This window comes from Chiloscyllium plagiosum, unplaced genomic scaffold (assembly GCF_037043375.1).
Source record: "Chiloscyllium plagiosum isolate Xiang-an unplaced genomic scaffold, Cpla_swu_hap1 HiC_scaffold_39, whole genome shotgun sequence".
In the NCBI taxonomy this organism is placed as follows: Eukaryota; Metazoa; Chordata; class Chondrichthyes; order Orectolobiformes; family Hemiscylliidae; genus Chiloscyllium; species Chiloscyllium plagiosum.
Genome location: NW_028270177.1, coordinates 42652653 through 42671527, shown reverse-complemented (window position 1 = coordinate 42671527; position 18875 = coordinate 42652653). Strand labels below are relative to the sequence as shown.

General features: G+C 42.7%; 1 protein-coding gene across 4 annotated transcripts in view; it reads right to left on the bottom strand.

Moving 5' to 3' along the window:
* ankdd1a (ankyrin repeat and death domain containing 1A) overlaps positions 1-18875 on the bottom strand; it is a 293056-nt gene that overhangs the window by 115815 nt on the left and 158366 nt on the right. For 2 of the 4 annotated variants that reach the window (XM_043677679.2, XM_043677678.2), the window contains exon 11: positions 8015-8113. The exons of 1 other annotated variant lie outside the window; for it this stretch is intronic. In XM_043677679.2, coding sequence (XP_043533614.2) covers positions 8015-8113 — 99 coding nt within the window. Of the gene's footprint in view, positions 1-7750; positions 7863-8014; positions 8114-18875 lie in introns of all 4 variants that reach the window. One more of the 4 variants, XM_087981356.1, reaches the window with a different exon arrangement.

The window sequence follows — 18875 nt, the reverse complement described above, 5'->3', positions numbered from 1 at the left end:
AGGGAAATATGTCTGGTGGTGGTGTCTGATTGTAGCTGAAATTGCAGTCCTCACCACCAGAGAAGGGACCCTCCAACCACAGAGTTTCAATGTCGACTTCACCAGTTTCCTCATTGCTCCTCCCCCCACCTCATCCCAGGGCCAATCTTCCAATTTGGCACCACCCTCGTGAACTGTCCTACTTGTCCACCTTCCTTCCCATCTATCCGGTCCACCATCCCCTCCTATCACAGTCACTCCCCACCTGCCTCTATCTATCGCCTTCCCAGCTACCTCACCCCCACCTCCACCCTATTTCTCTCACAGACCCCATCCCCCGCGCATTCCTGACGACGGGCTTATGCTTGAAATATTGATTCTCTTGCTCCTCGGATGCCACCTGACATGCTGTGCTTTTCCAGCGCCACACGTTTCAAGTCTGATCTCCAGCATCTACAGTCTTCAGTTTCTCCTTATTTTTTGTTAATTCCCTCACCATATGCAACAGACCCTTCTAGCAGCTTTGTTCAGCTATTATTTTTAGGTGTAGGCCAACTCATGCAGTAATGTCACAACCAAGATAACCTGAGTGATGACTGATATTCTCCTTGCCATTCTAAGTGCTTCTTCCTACAGTTGTCCAACATGGAGATGCACTGATTCATCATTGGGGTCCTGGAGAGGGGTGGTCACTAAGGTCAGCAGATGGTTCCTTTTCCAATGCCTCAAGTCTATGTCTCAAGTAAGGATAGCAAAGATGATTCTCGATAGGAATGAGAGAGGCAGGGTAGTTGTCAACTAGCCAAATATTGACTGGGATCACTACAGTACGAGTACTATAGATGAGTCAGTTTTTGTCCAGTGTTTGCAGGAGGGCTTCCTGACACTGTACGTAGACAGGCCTACAAGGGGCGAAGCCACTTTAGATTTAGTACTAGGTAACGAGCCTGGCCAGGTGTTAGATTTGGAAGTAGGTGAGCACTTTGGAGACAGCGATCACAATTCTGTCCGGTTTACTTTAGTGATGGAAAGGGATAGGTGTACTCCACCGAGCAAGAGTTACAGCTGAGGGAAGGGAAATTACGATGCAATTAGGAAAGATTTAGGAAGCATAGAATGGGGAAGGAAACTGCAGGGGATGAGCACATTAAAAATATGGAGCTTATTCAAGGAAGAGCTCCTGTGTGTCCTAGATAAGTATGTATCTGTCAGGCAGGGAGGGCGTGAGCCCTGGTTTACTATGGAAGTGGAATCCCTGGTCAAGAAGAAGAAGACGACTTATGTTAGGACAAAATGTGAAAACTCAGGGTGCTTGAGGGTTACAAGGAACTCAGAAAAGACCTAAAAAAAAAGTTCAGAAGAGCCAGGAGGAGACATGAGAAGTTGTTGGCGGATAGGATCAGGGTTAACCCTAAGGCTTTCCATAGGTGTGTCAGGAATAAAAGAATGATGAGAGTTAAATTAGGGCCAATCAAGGATAATAGTGGGAAGTTGTGTGTGGAGTCAGAGGAGTTAGGGGAAGCAGTAAATAAATATTTTTCGACAATGTTCACTATAGAAAATGAAAATGTTGGCGAGGAAGATACAGAGATACTTGCATCTCGACTAGAAGAGATTGAGGTTCACAAGGAAGAGGTATTAGAAATACTGCAGAGTGTGAAAATAGACAAGTCCCCTGGGCCGGATGGGATCTATCCTAGGATCCTCTGGGACATTGATCTTCAAATCATCATTGTCTACAGGAAAAGTGCCTGAGGACTGGAGGATAGCAAATGTGGTTCCCTTGTTCAAAAAGGGTAGTAGAGACAACCCTGGTAATTACAGACCAGTGAGTCTCACTTCAGTTGTTGGTAAAATGTTGGAAAAGGTTATAAGAGATAGGATTTATAACCATCTAGAAAATAATCTGAGGGGATCTAAGATGGCGGCGATCTGAGAAGAGCTTCGCATCGCAGCAGGTGCAGGATGGTCCTTTAACCCACCCAACCCAGGCCATCAGGATTTCTTGGGGCGTTGGTAAGATTGTGGAGCCCCGAGAAACATTTAAAAATTGACTTACCTGTATTTTCAGCTGTCCAGAAATGCCTAAAAAGGGAGGAGCATCTGAGGCTGGGCCTGCAGCTCAGCCTGCAGCAGCCTCGGAGCCGATTACTCTCCAGGACCCGGTGAACCAGCTCTCAAAATCTCGCGAGATGTTGGGGAAACAGATTGAAGAGAAGCTGGCTCCAGTCTCTCTCACGCTGCAGAAGCATGAGCAGCAGCTGGGAGACCTGGAGAAGAGGACAGATGAGGTGGAGCACAGGGTCACAGTGGTGGAAGCTGATGCCAGTTCATTCAAGGAAGAGATCCAAGCCCTGAAGACGCAGGTTCGCAATTTGCGTGACCAAGTGGATGATCTTGAAAACAGGGGCAGGAGAAAAAACATTTGGATCATCGGTCTGCCTGAGGGTAAGGAAGGTGAGCAGCCTGAGGAATTTGTTGAAGATTGGCTTCTGAAATTCCTTGACTTGGAGACTGGCATGAGAGGATTGAAGATAGAGAGGGCTCACTGGATCGCAGCACGGAGGTCGGGTCTGGGTCAATGCCCTCGTCCTTTCCTGGTGTGGTTCCATCATTACTGGGATAAGGAGAGAGTCATGGAGGCTTCCAGACTCCAGGGGAAGGATTCAAAGGCCCTAATTTACGAGGGGTCTAAGATCATGTTTTTTCAGGACTTTTCAGCGGCTGTGGTCCAGAAACGAAAATTCAGTACTCCCTGAGATATCCGGCAGTGCAAGAGACATTGTGGACAAACTAACCTAATTTAAACAATTGTAGTATGTATAAATATTGTTGCTTGGGTATGCGTTTATCATTCTGTAAAAGAAATGGAGGAAATCCGGTTGGAGCTTTGTTTTTTTCCCCTTTTTTTCCTCTATTGATAATTATTTGGTTCAAACTATGTCTGGCGGTGGTTAAGATGTACATTTTAAATTTCTAAGTTAGGACATACCAAAGGATGGGTGGGGTATTTATTCCTCTTTTTTTTATAAAAGAATTTTTTTTAATTCAAATTGATATTCTATAGGGTGTTTATTCTTTTTAGCTTGTGCTTGCCATGCGGCTCTAGCTGGGAGAAGTGAAGGTTGTTGAGATGGTTAGATGCCTATTTATGGTCAAAATTACATGAGACCTCGCTGTATGCAGATGATGTTCTAATTTTCTTGACAAATCCAGCAGTCTTAGTGCCTTGCCTGATACAATGCATTCACGCGTTTGGCGCTTTTTCAGGGTATAAGATTAATTTTGCTAAATCAGAGGCTATGCCTATGGGTGGTCTTTAGATTAGATTAGATTACATTACATTACAGTGTGGAAACAGGCCCTTCGGCCCAACAAGTCCACACTGACCCGCCGAAGCGCAACTCACCCATACCGAACACTACGGGTAATTTAGCATGGCCAATTCACCTTACCTGCACATCTTTGGACTGTGGGAGGAAACCCACGCACACACGGGGAGAACGTGCAAACTCCACACAGTCGCCTGAGGCGGGAATTGAACCCGGGTCTCTGGCGCTGAGGTAGCAGTACTAACCACTGTGCCACCGAGCCGCCCATACGAAAGAGTTGGCCCTTGAGAGTGACTATAGATTCCCATTTAAGTGGTCACAGGGGGGTTTTGTGTATTTGGGCGTATTCATTACTCCAGTTCTGGATTGGCTGCTCAAAGCCAATTTTACTCAATTATTTGAAAAATTTAAACAAGATCTCCAAAGATGGGAGGCACTTCCAGTTTCATGGTTGGGTCGGATAGCGCTTATTAAGATGAATATTTTCCCTTGTTTGCTATACCCTATACGGATGCTCTCCCTGATTTTCAATAAACAAACACTCAGGAGACTGAACAGTTGGTTCAGCTCCTTTATCTGGCGCCGTAAACGGCCCCTTATTAAATTAGCCAAACTGCAGTTGCCTCACAGATTGGGGGGAGTAGACCTTCTGGACATTAAAACTTACCAATTAAGCTCGCTTTTGACCTACGTAAGTGATTGGGTTTGTGGAGACACTCTTTCAATATGGCTAGATATCGAAGTCTCCCAGGCAAGGTGCCCCCTTACCAGTTTGCTGTTTTTGGACAAGATGAGGACAGTTAGGGAATATTGCCATAACCCAATAGTCATCAATACTGTTAAAGCATGGAGGACAATTCGGCAAAACATCTTTGTTTACACCTTTAGTGGGTATGCCAAGTTTTCAACCAGGTATGATAGATTCAGGATTTAAATGTTGGGCAGCTAGGGGTATGTCTTGCATGGGTGATTTATTTGAGGGAGATGTAATGACGTCCTTCGATCAGTTAGTACGGAAGTACGAGTTACCTAATAGAGACCTCTTTCGCTTTTTTCAAGTTAGGGATTTTATTCAAAAAAAGACCATACTTTTGACTGATCCCTACAAATCTGACATAGAAAGAGGGGTACTAAGGGCTAAGAGTACACTCTCTGTCAATTCTCTATATCACCAATTGGGGGGTGCCACCTCAGATGAGTTGGGTCGACTCTGCAAGATGTGGGAAAGAGAGCTGGGTGTTGAAGTTTCTTCAGAGGCATGGGAGGATATTTGGGAGAATACAAGGAAGATATCAATTTGCAATTTACAGTTGAAGATTCTCCATAGGGTCCACTTAGCCCAGACCGTTTGTCAAAATTTAAACCAGGGGTATCTTCAGCATGTCCCAAGTGCAAGGTCTGTATGGATACTCTTACCCATTGTCTTTGGTCTTGTGACAGGCTTCAAACATATTGGAGCGCTGTGGTGGGTGCAATGGAGAGGATTTTAGGTGTAGGGGTGGGGAAGGACTCTATTTTGCTCCTTTTGGGCCTACCCATTGTATTTCCTGCAGACTCGCATAAGGAAAAACTTTTCAATATTCTTACATTCTGTGCAAGGAAGAATATCTTGCTAGGTTGGATATCAGAAAACCCCCCAGGCCTGTCGGGTTGGCGGAAGATTGTTATGGAGCATATTCCCCTGGATAGTTTTAGATTACTTTACATTCTTCTCACAAATCTTCTCACAAATATGGTACACCACAAAACTGAGAATTTTTACAAGACATGGCAACCCTTTTTGAAATACCTGGACACAGATTTATCTGCCACACTAACAAGGGCTTTTATATAGCCGAGACGATTGTGATTCATGAGTCCAATATCCAGGGAATACTGGATGTATGAGTGTTTTGTTTGGCTGGGCTGAGCTATTACTATTTATTTGTTGTTAGGTATTTATTTAGTTAGTTAAATAGCTAGTTTAGGTTTTTTTTAAGTTTATACTTCTCTATATATGTTTATACATTCGTATAGGAGGGTGGGCTGAGGAATTTTTTTTATTATTTGAGTTTAGCTTTGTACTGTTTTGAATTGCATTGTTTTGTATTTGTTGTAATATTTAAAAATCTATTTTTTCTTAATAAAAATATATTATTAAAAAAAAAAAAAGAATAATCTGATCAGGGACAGTCAGCACGGTTTTGTAAAGGGTAGGTAAACGAAATCGTTTGTAAACGAATCTTATTGACTTTTTTTGACAAAGTGACCAAACAGGTAGATGAGAGTAAACCGGTTGATGTGGTGTATATGGATTTCAGCAAGGCATTCAATAAGGTTCCCCACAGTAGGCTATAACAAAATGCGGAGGAATGGGATTGTGGGAGACAAAGCAGTTTGGATCAGTAATTGGCTTGCTGAAAGAAAACAGAGGGTTGTAGTTGATGGAACATGTTCATCTTGGTGTCCAGTTACTAGCGGCGTACCGCAAGGGTCGGTTGTTGGGTCCACTGCTGTTCGTCATTTTTATAAATCACCTGGATGAGGGCTTAGAAGGGTGGGTTAGTAAAGTTGTGGACGACACTAAGGTTGGTGGAGTTGTGGATAGTGACGAAGGATGTAGTAGGTTGCAGAGAGACATAGGATGCAGAGCTGGGCTGAGAGGTGGCAAATGGAGTTTAATGTGGACAAGTGTGAGGTGATACACTTTGGACGGAGTAATCGGAATGCAAAGTACTGGGCTAATGTTCAGATTCTTGGGAGTGCAGATGAGCAGAGAGATCTCGGTGTCCATGTACACAGATCCCTGAAAGTTGCCACCCAGATTGACAGGGTTGTTAAGAAGGCATACAGTGTTTTGGCCTTTATTAATAGAGGGATTGAGTTCCGGAACCAGGAGGTTATGCTGCAGCTGTACAAAGCTCTGGTACGGCCACATTTGGAGTATTGTGTACAGTTCTGGTCACCGCATTATAAGAAGGATGTGGAAGCTTTGGAAAGAGTGCAGAGGAGATTTACTAGGATGTTGCCTGGTATGGAAGGAATGTCTTACGAGGAAAGGGTGAGGGCCTTGAGGCTGTTCTCGTTAGACAGAAGGAGGTTGAGAGGTGACTTAATCGAGACATAAAAATAATCAGAGGGTTAGATAGGGTGGAAAGGGAGAGCCTTTTTCCAAGTATGGGAATGGCAAACACGAGGGGACACAACTTTAAAGTGAGGGGAGATATGTATAAGACAGACGTCAGAGGTAGTTTCTTTACTCAGAGTATGGAATGCTTTGCCCCAACGGTGGTAGATTCGCCAAGTTTAAGTGAATTTAAGTTGTCATTAGACAGGCATATGGACGTACATAGAATAGTGTATGTGGGATGGGCTTCAGATTAGTATGACAGGGCGTCGCAACTTTGAGGGCCGAAGGGCCTGTACTGCGCTGCAATGTTCTATATGTAAATGCCTTAAGACTCAGTGTTGATGAGGCCTAAGGCAACTCTCTCCGAACTATATCCCAGTCAGATCCCAGTCTGTCCAATAGGACAAAACAGAGATAGTGATGGTGATTAGAGGACGACTTTGTCAACCTGTTAGTTGTTTGGACAGATCTAATTTTGGCACAAGTGCCACATGCTAGTAAATGGGACTTGGAAGAGTCTAGTTTGTACTTGTTGTTTTCCAGTGTCTGGAGTATTTCTTTTGTAGTGGTTTGATAAAACTGAGCAGCTCATTGGGTCATTTCAAAGGGGGAATCTAAGAGTTAACCACATTGCTGTGTGTCTGGAGTTACATATAAGCTAGACAAGGTAAAAAAGCAATTTCCCTACCCTATAGAGCATCAGTGAAGCAGATGGGTTTTTGCAACAAGAGATGATGGTTGATTGTCAGTTGTAAATCAACAAGAGGACAACATGGTCTACAAAGTCAAGCCATAATTGCCCTGTTTGTCCTATATGCAGCTTTATAGAGTGCATATCACCCATTTACTATTCTGCAACCATGATCAGAACATAGGTGTGATTGTATAAAACATTTCCCAGGTGAGGACTGGATGGCAGGCAGTGGGGAAACTAGTGTGTCAAGTGGGCCAGCAGCTCTCTATGCTTAAACTTTCTTGAGAGTGAGTGGCATCATTCAATTTCTAGCCAATTTATTCTTTAAATGGCTTCAGGGCAGCCAGTATTGGTCAGGATGAATTCCCCACCAATTCTTTGGGTGAGGGGAGAGAGACTCCACAATCGGATAAGTCTTGACCCATACTTGGGGAGGTGATGGTCTAGTGGCATTGTTGTGAGACTATTAATCCAGACATGCAAGTAGTGTTCTGGCGACCTTGTTCAAATCCCACCAAAGCAGATGATTGAATTTGAATTCAACCTGGAATTAAGAGTCTAATGATGACTATGAAACTGGTGCCAATTTTCAAATGTTCATTATTATCCTTTAGGGAAGCAAAATGTTTTCCTTACCTGGTTTCTTACATGTGACTCCAGATCCACAGCAATGTGGCTGACTCCTAACTGACCTCTGAGTGATGGACAATAAATGCTGCCCTATGCAGTGACATCCACATCCTATGAACTAATTGAAAATAAAATTGTATTGTCTGTACAGTCCTGAGTGCATCCAGATAATCTACAGTGAACATATTTCTGTAAAACAGCAGACATTAAATAAAAATCAAGGATGAGCAAAGACTGACAACACTGAAGGAAAATAAGATATCAAGTCACCTTATCAACTAGTTTTAAATTTACACCTGATGTGAGGATCATGTCAGCAATCACGTGCCTGCCATTCTCTGCTGCGATGTGAAGTGCTGTTTGCTGTCTCTGTGGGAAAATCATTTGCAACTTATTAAAACAAATCATTACAAACCATCCCTTCACAAAAATGTAAATGTTGTGGAAATCATAGCAGCATTACCCGTCCCATGCAGAGTATTCCTCACAGGGAATGTAACCACCACTCTTCTTTACACTAACCAGAATCTTTGAATTGGAATTCGGCAAAGGATTAAAAATGAGGATGCTGCATAGGATTAATGTCAGGATAGAAGTCAATCCAGAAGCCCAGGTCTAATCCTCCAGAGGAAGGAGTTCGAATCCCAGCACAGCAATTAGAGAATTAATTAAATCAGAAAAAAAGACTGTTCATCTCATTAATACTAACCACCAAACTACCAGATTGTTGCAAAAACCCAACTGATTCACAAATAACCTCCAGGGAATGAAATTGGCTGTCTTGCCTAGTCTGCCCGACATGTAGCTCCAGATGGACAGTAATGCGGTTGACTCCAAAATGGCATAGTAAGAAAAGTCAAATGAGAATAAAATTGAAATGAGCACCTAGCTTCCAACAAGGCACCAGAAACAATAAAAACACAACAAAAACATATCTTCTGTTCAAGAAGGGAAACTGGGATAATCCAAGAAATTATAGTTTCCTGTGTAATCCAGGAAATTTTTGAGGAGAAAGTGAGGTCTGCAGATGCTGGAGATCAGAGCTGAAAATGTGTTGCTGGAAAAGCGCAGCAGGTCAGGCAGCATCCAGGGAACAGAAGAATCGACGTTTCGGGCAGAAGCCGAAGAAGGGATTATGCCCGAAACGTCGATTCTCCTGTTCCCTGGATGCTGCCTGACCTGCTGCGCTTTTCCAGCAACACATTTTCAGCTCTAATCCAGGAAATTATCTATCAGTGGTTGGGAAGCTATTGTAGAGAATTCTTAGGGATTGGATTTATGCCCATTTGGAAAAGCATGGCTTAATTAGGGACAGTTAACGTGGCTTTGTGTGGGGCATTTCCTCATTTCCCCGCCCCCAACCTTACCCTAGTTCCAACCTTCCAGCTCAGGACCGTCCTCATGATCTGTCTCATTTGTCCATCTTCCTTCTCACCTATCTGCTACATCCTCCCCTCCAACCTATCAGCTTTATCCCCACTTCCATCCTCCTATTGTAGTCTCAGCTACTTCCCCCAGCCCCAACCCCCTCCCCTTTATCTCTCCACCCCCCCAAGGCTCCCAGCCTCATTCTTGATGAAGAGCTTTTGCCCGAAACGTCGATTTTCTGCTCCTCGGATGCTGCCTGACCTGTTGTGCATTTCCAGCACCACTCTCTTGACTCTAATCTCCAACATCTGCAGTATTCACTTTTGCCTTTGTGTGGGGCATGTCAAATCTTACCAATTTGATTGATCACTCTCATCACCTCCTCAAGAAAAACCACAAGCGCAGAGCAGTGAACGCAGTTTACATTTATTTTAATAAGGCTTTTGACGAAGTCCCTCATTGTAGATTCACTGAGAAGATCCAGATGCATGGGATCCATGGCTGCTTGGATTCAGAATTGGCTTATCTATAGAAGTCAGAGGTTGGGGCGGAAGGGTGTTTTTCTGGCTGGAGACCCATGACCAATGGTGTTCCACAGGAACCTTTGTTGTTTGTGACTTATATAAATGACTTGGAAGAAAATGTGGATGGGTGGTTTAGTAAGTTTTCAGATAACACAAAGATCGGTGGAGTTGTGATAGTGTAGAAGGTCGTCAAAGGATACAGCAGTATATAAATATGTTGCAGATATAGGTGGAGAAATGGCAGATGGAGTCCCTGCCAAGATTCGAATCCAGCAACAGTGAGGGACATCAATATAGTTTTCAAGTCGGATTGTACGTGGCTTGGAGAAAAAATTGTGGTAGTGATCCGAGGCATCTGCTGCCCTTGTCCTTATACATGGTAAAGGTTACAGGCTTGGAAGATGCTGTTGAAGGTGCAATGCTAAGCTGCTTGAATGCATCTTGTGAAAGCTGCCACTACTGAGAGGAGAGAGTGCAAATTTAGAATGATGAATGGGGCATTTGTTAGCTGGCTTGCTTTATGTTGAATGGCATTGCGATTCTTAAGTGTTCTTGGAGTGGCACCTATTTATTTAATAGAGAGTGTTCCATTGCACGTTTTTTTCTTGTGCCTTATAAATTGTGGAAAGACTGTCTGGAATCAGAAGATGATTTGCTTGCTGAAGATTTCCCATTGCCTAATGTGCTCCTGTCACCATGTATTTGTGTAGCTGGTCCAGTTTAGTTTCTGATCAACGGTGACACCATGAGGTTGGAATGATGATAAAATCAAATGTTGAGGAGAAGTGGTTATATTTTATCTTGTTCATGATGATGATTGCCTGGCACTTGTGTGGCATAAATATTAGGAGAAAAGTGAGGACTGCAGATGCTGGAGATCAGAGTCAAGTGAGTGGTGCTGGAAAAATACAACAGGTCAGGCAGCATCGAAGGAGCAGGAGAATCAACGTTTTGGGCATAAGCCCTTCATCAGGAATCTTGGTTGCTGTCCAAAATGTATATGCTGGTAATAGACTGCTTCAGTGCCTGAGGAATAGTGAATGGTATTAAACACTGCAATGTCAAGCGTTCATTTTCTGACCTTTGTGGGCAGGAGCATAATTGAAACAATTGAAGATACTGGATTAATGACACTACCCTGGTGAATTTCTTCAACAACATCATGGGCATTGGCTTCTCGGAAGCCTACTACCTTTGTTTCAATATATGCACTCCAACCTTTGGAGCTAATGAAGGTTTGGAGCCTAAAAGAGAGATTGCAACTTGGCTGTCAGTCAGAGAGAGTGGGAACTTACCTATAAAATTGCGATTTGCAGAGCAGTACACAGGGACAAACAGAATTTGAGGAATTCCTCCTTCAATCACAGGTTCACTCTTTCCTTGTTGATCCTCTAAGGGCAGAAACTGTAATTGGCAAGGAGGTAAGTGTTGGAGGACGACAGCTTTGGAGGGGAAAGCCTGTGGCTGGATATTGAGGAGTATTTATTCTGGTTGGTCCTGCTGCCACCACGTAGGAAGCTTCTCCGCTGCACTGTTGCAAATTGGTTTTCAACCGACAATTGGACATCGAAAGCAAGAAGCAACAAACAGGAAGAATGGGGAGTCTCGGGCAAATCTTTGAAGTACCGAGCCCAAAGGCAATCCGGGAGAGCCATTGCCCAAGCTTCATGTCTGTCTGAACTGGGCTGTCACTGGCCCTCTTTGATTTGATTTGGTTTGTTACTGTCACATTATTACACTAGGTACAGTAAAAAGTTTTGTTTTGTGTAATGTACAGGCAGATCATACCATACAAGGTCCATTAGGGTAATAGAACAGAGTGAAAAATGAAATGTTATGGCTGCAGAGAAGATACACAAAGAGTGAAATCGGCATTAAATTTAAAATTTGAGAAGTGCATTCAGAGATCTAATAACAGTGGGAAAGAAGCTGTTCTTGAATCAGTTGAAACATGTTTAAGCTTTTGTATTTTATGCCTGATGAAAAAGATTAATAACTGGGTCTTTGATGATGTTGGCTGCCTTCCTGAGGCAGCGAGAAATGTAGATGGAGTCAGTGGATGAAAGGTTGGCTTGAGTTGCTGCTGACCCCGTCCTGTGACTGGTGCATCCAGAGGGATAATTCTGATGTGATAGTCATTACATTTCCATACAAACCACATCTCTGAATACTCAAAATAAAAGAGGATAATTGAGTTTCACTTGACTTCCTAGGGATCTAGGTGATGCCAGGAGCTGGTGTCTGATTAATGGTGTGAACATTCGCCCCTCATTTTCTGCTGAGCTCCTCAGGTTGTCACCTTGTTTTATGAACTTGGCAATTTCCCCATCCTGAAATGCCAGTCTCATGTCTCAGCAACTTTGCTGGCAGGATTCGCAATTAGAAGCTCCAACAGCTCCTCTCAGCATCACTGAAGGTACTGTTCCATTAGACCAACAGTGAATTGAAGAAGGCATGACCATCCCGTCTTTCATATGGTCCCTCAATATCAGTGATAGCTCTAATGGCCAAGTGGTGGAATCATATGAACAAAATCAAGAATAGGCCACTTGACCCTTTGAGTCATTCGGTACGAAATGACTTCTGAGTTTAACCTCAACTCTACATTCCTGGCGATCTTTCACCCCCATTTGTCATCAGGAACCTACCACTGCCTCATACGTATTTTAAGATCCTGCACCTGTTGCTTTTATGTGGAGGGGAATTCCAAAATTCTCAACACTCAGAGAAAATCTTTCTCATCATCTCTTTCTAAAATGGACATCTCTTTGTTTTTAAACTATGACCCTAGTTCTAGATTCTCCCACAAGAGGAAGCATCCTTTCCACATTCACCAGGTCATGTTCCATCAGGATTGTCCATGTTTCAATTAAGTTATCTCCAAATCTTCTAAATTAAAGAAATTACAGGCCTTGAGCTCAGTTATATTGTTAATGCCTTTTTGCTCATGTATCATTTGAAAAGTGACAATCTCCATTTGGCTGAAAAGATGTTGGTAAACGTGAAAGGGTTCAGAACAGGATGTTGCCAGGACTGGAGCGTTTGAACTTTAGGGGAGAAGTTAAATAGGTGTGGAGCGTTGGAGGCTGAGGGATGACTTGGTAGGTTTATGAAATCATGAGGGATATGGATAGGGTGAATCATCAAGGTCTTTTTCCCAAGGTAGGGGAGTCCAAAACTAAAGGGCATAGGTATAAGGTGAAAGGGGAAAGATTTAAAAGAGACCTGTAGGGCAACTTTTTCATGAAGAAGGTAGTGTATGTATATGGAACAAGCTTTCAGGGGAGGTGGTAGAGGCTGGTACAATGACGATATTTAAAAGGCATCTGTATGGGTATATGAATAGGAAGTGTTTAGAGAGATGTGGGCTAAATGCTGGCAAATGGGACTGGATCAATTTAGTTTATCTGGTCAGCATGGACGAGTTGGACCAAAGGGTCTGTTTCTATACTGTAAAGCTCTGTGACTCCAAAGACTATGAGCGGTGATGGCACATTGACTCCAGATTCCACAACATTTTACAGCATTAGGTCAAAAGCAGGAAAATAAATCTCTTGTTCATTACCACTTCCCTTCCTCAGCTGATGAATCAGTACATTGCCATATTCTGCAATGTTTAGAAAAACCACTGATGGTTGAAAAAGCACAGGTGTACACTGGGTGGTGGAACATATTGACCTTCACTAATAGTCATAGAAGCATAGAATCCCTACAGTGTGGAAGTAGGCCATTTGGCCCATTGAGTGTACACTGATCATTGATCATAGAACATAGAACACTACAGCAGAGTAGAGACCCTTTCTGCCTTCAAAGTTGTGCCTGTCTTTTATCCTACTCTAAGATCAGACTAACCTACATAACCTTCATTGTACTGACTTCCATTTGACTATCCAAGAGTTGCTTAAATGTCCCTGAAGTATCTGACTCTACTACCACTGCCGGCAGTGCATTCCACACACCCACCACTCTCTCTGCCTCTGACATTTCCCCTAAATCTTCCACCAATTACCTTAAAACTATGCCTGTCAAGATGGACATTTCTGCCATGGGAAAATGTCGGTCTATCCACTCTATCTATGCCTCTCAACATCCTGTACATCACAATCAAATCACCTCTCATCCTTCTTCACTCTACTGAGAACAGCCCTAGTTCCCTCAACCTTTCTTCATAAGACATGTCATTGGCAAACTTACTAACCCATCCTTCCACTTCTTCATCCAAGTCACTAATAAAGATCACAAAGAGCAAAGGTCCCAGAACTGATTCCTGCGGAACATCACTGGTCACCGAGCTCTAGGCTCAGAGCAGCATCCGACCCAGACTCACCACCTTATCCTATCACTGCATTTTCCATGGCTAATCTACCTAGCCTACACATCTTTGGTCAGTGGGTGGAAACTGGAGCACCCGGAGGAAACCTACAGAGACATTGGGAGAATGTGCAAACTCCACACAGACAGTTGCCCAAGGCTGGAATTGAATCCGATCCCTGGAGGATCAATAGTAGATTAATAAGAGCACCACTGACCTGTCTTGGTCTGTGATAGGTAATAAGAGAATAAACAAGAGGGAAAAATCCTACTTGACCTCATCCTCTCAAATGTACTTTGATAGTATTGGTCGAACAAGCATTATACAGCCTCAGACAAAATGCTTGTTTTTAGATTAAGATAATGCCCATCCTATCACCATGTAAATGTGATACAGTCACAACACAACTTTGCACCATCACTGGTTCAAGACCAGTGTAGGGGAGTATGCCAGGAGATTAATAAATAGAAGAAACAACTTGTGATAGTGCTAAAAGACCCCATGACAACGAATTAGATCAAACTTTTGCCATATTTTATTGCAAATGGCAATAGGTAATCAAACAAATAGGGAGAAGGAGGCTACGAAGATATTTCCATCCACAATGATGGTGTACTCCAGCACATCAGAGAATAAAGGTAAGGCACACACAAGCATCTTCAGACAGAAACTTTGAGTTCTTTGTTTATATTATCTGCCTCCTGTAATGTCCAGCATCACAGAAACCAGTCTGCAGAATGTAAGATTCACATAATATGACATCTTCTTTCTAAGTATGTCAATGGTTTGATCAACACTTGCTACACATCCAGCTGAGCTTAAGATTTGCATCCAGGAGCCCTAGTAAAAGTTAGTCAATAGAAATTAGGGTAAAAATCTCCACTGGTGGGAGTCATAGAGATGTACAGCACGGAAACAGACTCTTGGGTCCAACTCCTAACCTAATCTAGTTCCACTTGCCAGCGCTTGGCCCATATCCCTCTAAATCATTCTTATTCATATACCCGTCCAGATACCTTTTAAATATTGCAATTGTACCAGCCTTCACCACTTCCTCTGGCAGCTCATTCTATACAAACACCACCTTCTGCATGAAAATGTTGCTCTTTAGGTCCCTTTTAAATCTTTCCCCTCTCACCCTAAATCCATGCCCTCTAGCTCCGGATTCCCCCACCCCAGGGAGAAAAAAAATCCTTGTCTATTTACCCTCTCCATGCCCCTCATTATTTTATAAACCTCTATAAGGTCACCTCTCAGTCTACGAAGCTCCACGAAAAACAGCCCTACCCTATTCGGCCTTTCCCTATAGCTCAAACCCTGGCAACATCCTTGTAAATCTTTTGTGAATCCTTTCAAGTTTCACAACATCCTTCCGATAGGAGGGAGACAGAATTGCACATAATATTCCAAAGGTGGTTTAATCAATGTCCTGTATAGCTGCAACATGACTTCCCAACTCCTGTACTCAATGCTCTGATCAAAAAAGGAAAGCAAAGTAAATGCCTTCTTCACTATCCTATGTACCTGACACTCCACTTTCAAGGAGCTATAAACCAGCACTCCAATGTCTCTTTGTTCAGCAACACACCCCAGGGCCTTAACATTAAGTGTATAACTCTGCTAAGATTTGCTTTTCCAAAATGCGAGACCTCACATTTATCTAAATTAAACTCCATCTACCACTCCTCAGCACATTGACCCATCTGATCAAGAACCCATTGTACTCTGAGGTAACTTTCTTCGCTGTCCACTACACCTCCAATTTTGGTGTCGTCTGCAAACCTACTAACTCCACCTATGTTGACATGTAAATAATTCATATAAATGACGAAAAGCAGTGAATCCTTGTGGCACATCAGGTCACAAGCCTCCAGTTTGAAAAGCAACCCTCCACCACCACCCTTTACTCTACTTTTGAGCCAGTTCTGTATCCGAATGTCTAGTTCTCCCTGTATTCCATCTAACCTTGCTAACAGGTCTATCATGAGGAACCTTGTCAAATGCCTTACTGAAGTCCATACGGATCACATCCACTACTCTGCCCTCATCAAAGTTTTGTTACTTATTCAGAAAACCCAATCATTCACCCTACCTCTCTGAAGAGCCTCACCCAGACCCAATCCATATTCTTGTAACCTCTCATTCACCATAATTAATCCACATAGCCTGTATATCCCAGGACACTACAGGGCACTTTAGAACATAGAACATAGAACAATACAGCACAGAACAGGCCCTTTGCCCCTCGATGTTGCGCCGACCTATGAACTATTCTCAGCTCGTCCCCCTACACTATCCCAAAATCATCCATGTGCTTATCTAAGGATTGTTTAAATCTCCCTAATGTGGCTGAGTTGACTACATTAGCAGGTAATGCATTCCACGCTCTTACCACCCTCTGCGTAAAGAACCTGCCTCTGACATCTGTCATAAATCTATCACCCCTCAATTTGTAGTTATGCCCCCTCATACACGCTGACGTCATCATCCCAGGAAAAAGACTTTCACTGTCTACCCTATCTAATCCTCTGATCATTTTGTATGTCTCTATCAAATCCCCTCTTAGCCTTCTGCTTGCCAATGAGAACAGATTTAAGTCTCTCAGCCTTTCCTCATAAGACCTTCCCTCCAGACCAGGCAACATCCTGGTAAATCTCCTCTGCATGTTTTCCAATGCTTCCACATCCTTCCCGAAATATGGGGACCAGAACTGTACACAATATTCCAAGTGTGGCCGCACCAGCATTTTGTATAGTTGCAGCATGATATTGCGGCTCCAGAACCCAATCCCTCTACCAATGAAACCTAACACACTGTATGCCTTCTTAACAGCACTATCCACCTGGGTGGCAAGTTTCAGGGATCTATGTACATGGACTCCAAGATCCTTCTGCACATCCACACTACCAAGAATATTTCCATTGACCCAGTACCCTGCCTTCCTGTTATTCTTCCCAAAGTGCATCACCTCACATTTAGCTGCATTGAACTCCATTTGCCACTTCTCAGCCCAATTCTGCAGCTTATCCGAGTTCCCCTGCAACCTGTAACATTCTTCCACACTGTCCACTACTCCACCGACTTTAGTGTCGTCTGCAAATTTACTAATCCATCCACTTATGCCTGTGTCAAAGTCAAAGTCATTTATATAAATGACAGTGGTGGTCCCAAAACAGATCCTTGCGGCACACCACTAGTAACTGGACTCCAGCTGAATATTTTCCATCAACCTCCACTGGCTGCCTTCTTTCAGAAAGCCAGTTTCTAATCCAAACTGCTAAATCACCCGATTTATGAGACACGACCTGCCTTTCACGAAACCATTTTGACTATTTGAAATCAAATTGTTGCTTGCTAGATAATTATAAATCTTATCTCTTATAGTCCTTTCCAAAACCTTTCCTATAACAGAAGTAAGGCTCATTCATCTATAATTACCTGGATCATCTCTACTGATCTTCTTGAACAAGAGCACAACATTTGCAATCCTCCAGTCCTCTGGTACCAAACGTATAGACAATGACAACTCAAATATCAAAGCCAAAGGCTCTGCTATCTCCTCCCTAGCTTCCCAGAGCATGCCCAATCCACCTTACTGTTTGTCTTTGGACTGTGGGAGGTAACTGAAGCATCTGGTGGAAACCCACGCTATACAGGGAGAACATGCAACCTCCAAATGGATTTCATTGTGAGGCAAATCTGAAGTCATCCACTTTGATCTAAAACAGACAGAACAACTTCGTTCTAAATGATTGAAACATAGAATCAGTGGACCTCCAAAGAAACTTGGGGATCTGGTACATAAATCATTTAAATGATGGAATACTGATCTTCATACTGAGAGGGCAAAATTACAAGTGGGTAGAAATCATGAGGAAAGGGTTCTCCTGTGGGAATACAAGCAGCTCGAAGCTAAATTAGAAAGCAAAACCAAAAAGGTAATAAGCTAATTGACACAAGGTCAACAAGATTAAGGGGGTAAACATCCAGTTAAAAGATTGGCGTGCGCAGTGTGGTTTTAGTTACATGGAAAATTATAAAATCAAAGGTAAAGGAGAAGGTAGGATTGCAGGTTAGTGATGGGGCTGATTGTTGCCAGAAAATAAAAGGAAGGAATAGAATGTGTCAATGTCATATTGTACCAAGGAACCAAAGAAATGTTGGTAAGTTCAATAATAGAATAATCATAAAGTCTTTGTATCTTAATACACGAAGCATCTGAAATAAGGTAGACAAACTGGCTACACAAATTGAGGGAAATTAATATGATTTCATAGCCATTAGGAAACATGGTTACAAGGAAATCAAAACTGGGAAATTTTTAGAAAGACAGGAGGGATGGGAAAGTGGTGGGGTAGCACTGCTAATAAAAGATCAAATGAGAACAGTTGATCAAGGCTCAGATGATGTACAGTCCATTTGGGCAGAGTTAAAAATCCAGCAAGGGAAAGGAAACATTGCTAGGAGTAATGTATAGATTCCCAAATAGTAGTCACTCTGTGGGAAAGACTATAAATCAGCAAATAATAGCAGCATGCAAAAAAAAGAGCAATAATTACGGAAGACTTCAATCTTCAGTTTGCTTGGGTTAATTAAATTAGAAATGGTAACTATGAGAACAAATTCACAGAGTGCATTAGGAATAGTTTCCCAGAGCAAAAGGTCATGGAATCAACCAGGGAGATGGCTATCCTGGATCTGGTAATAGGGAATGAGGCAGTATAATAAATTATCTCAGAATAAAAGTTTCCCTAGGAAGCAGTGATCATGATATGATTTCTATTCAGTTAACAGAGGGAAACTTCAGTCAGAACAAGTGTTTCACTTAAATAAAGGAATTACAATGGAATAAAGATAGTGTTAGCTGAAGTGAATTGAGCAGATAAGTTAGTAGAAATGACAGGATGCAAGTATTGGCAGACATTTA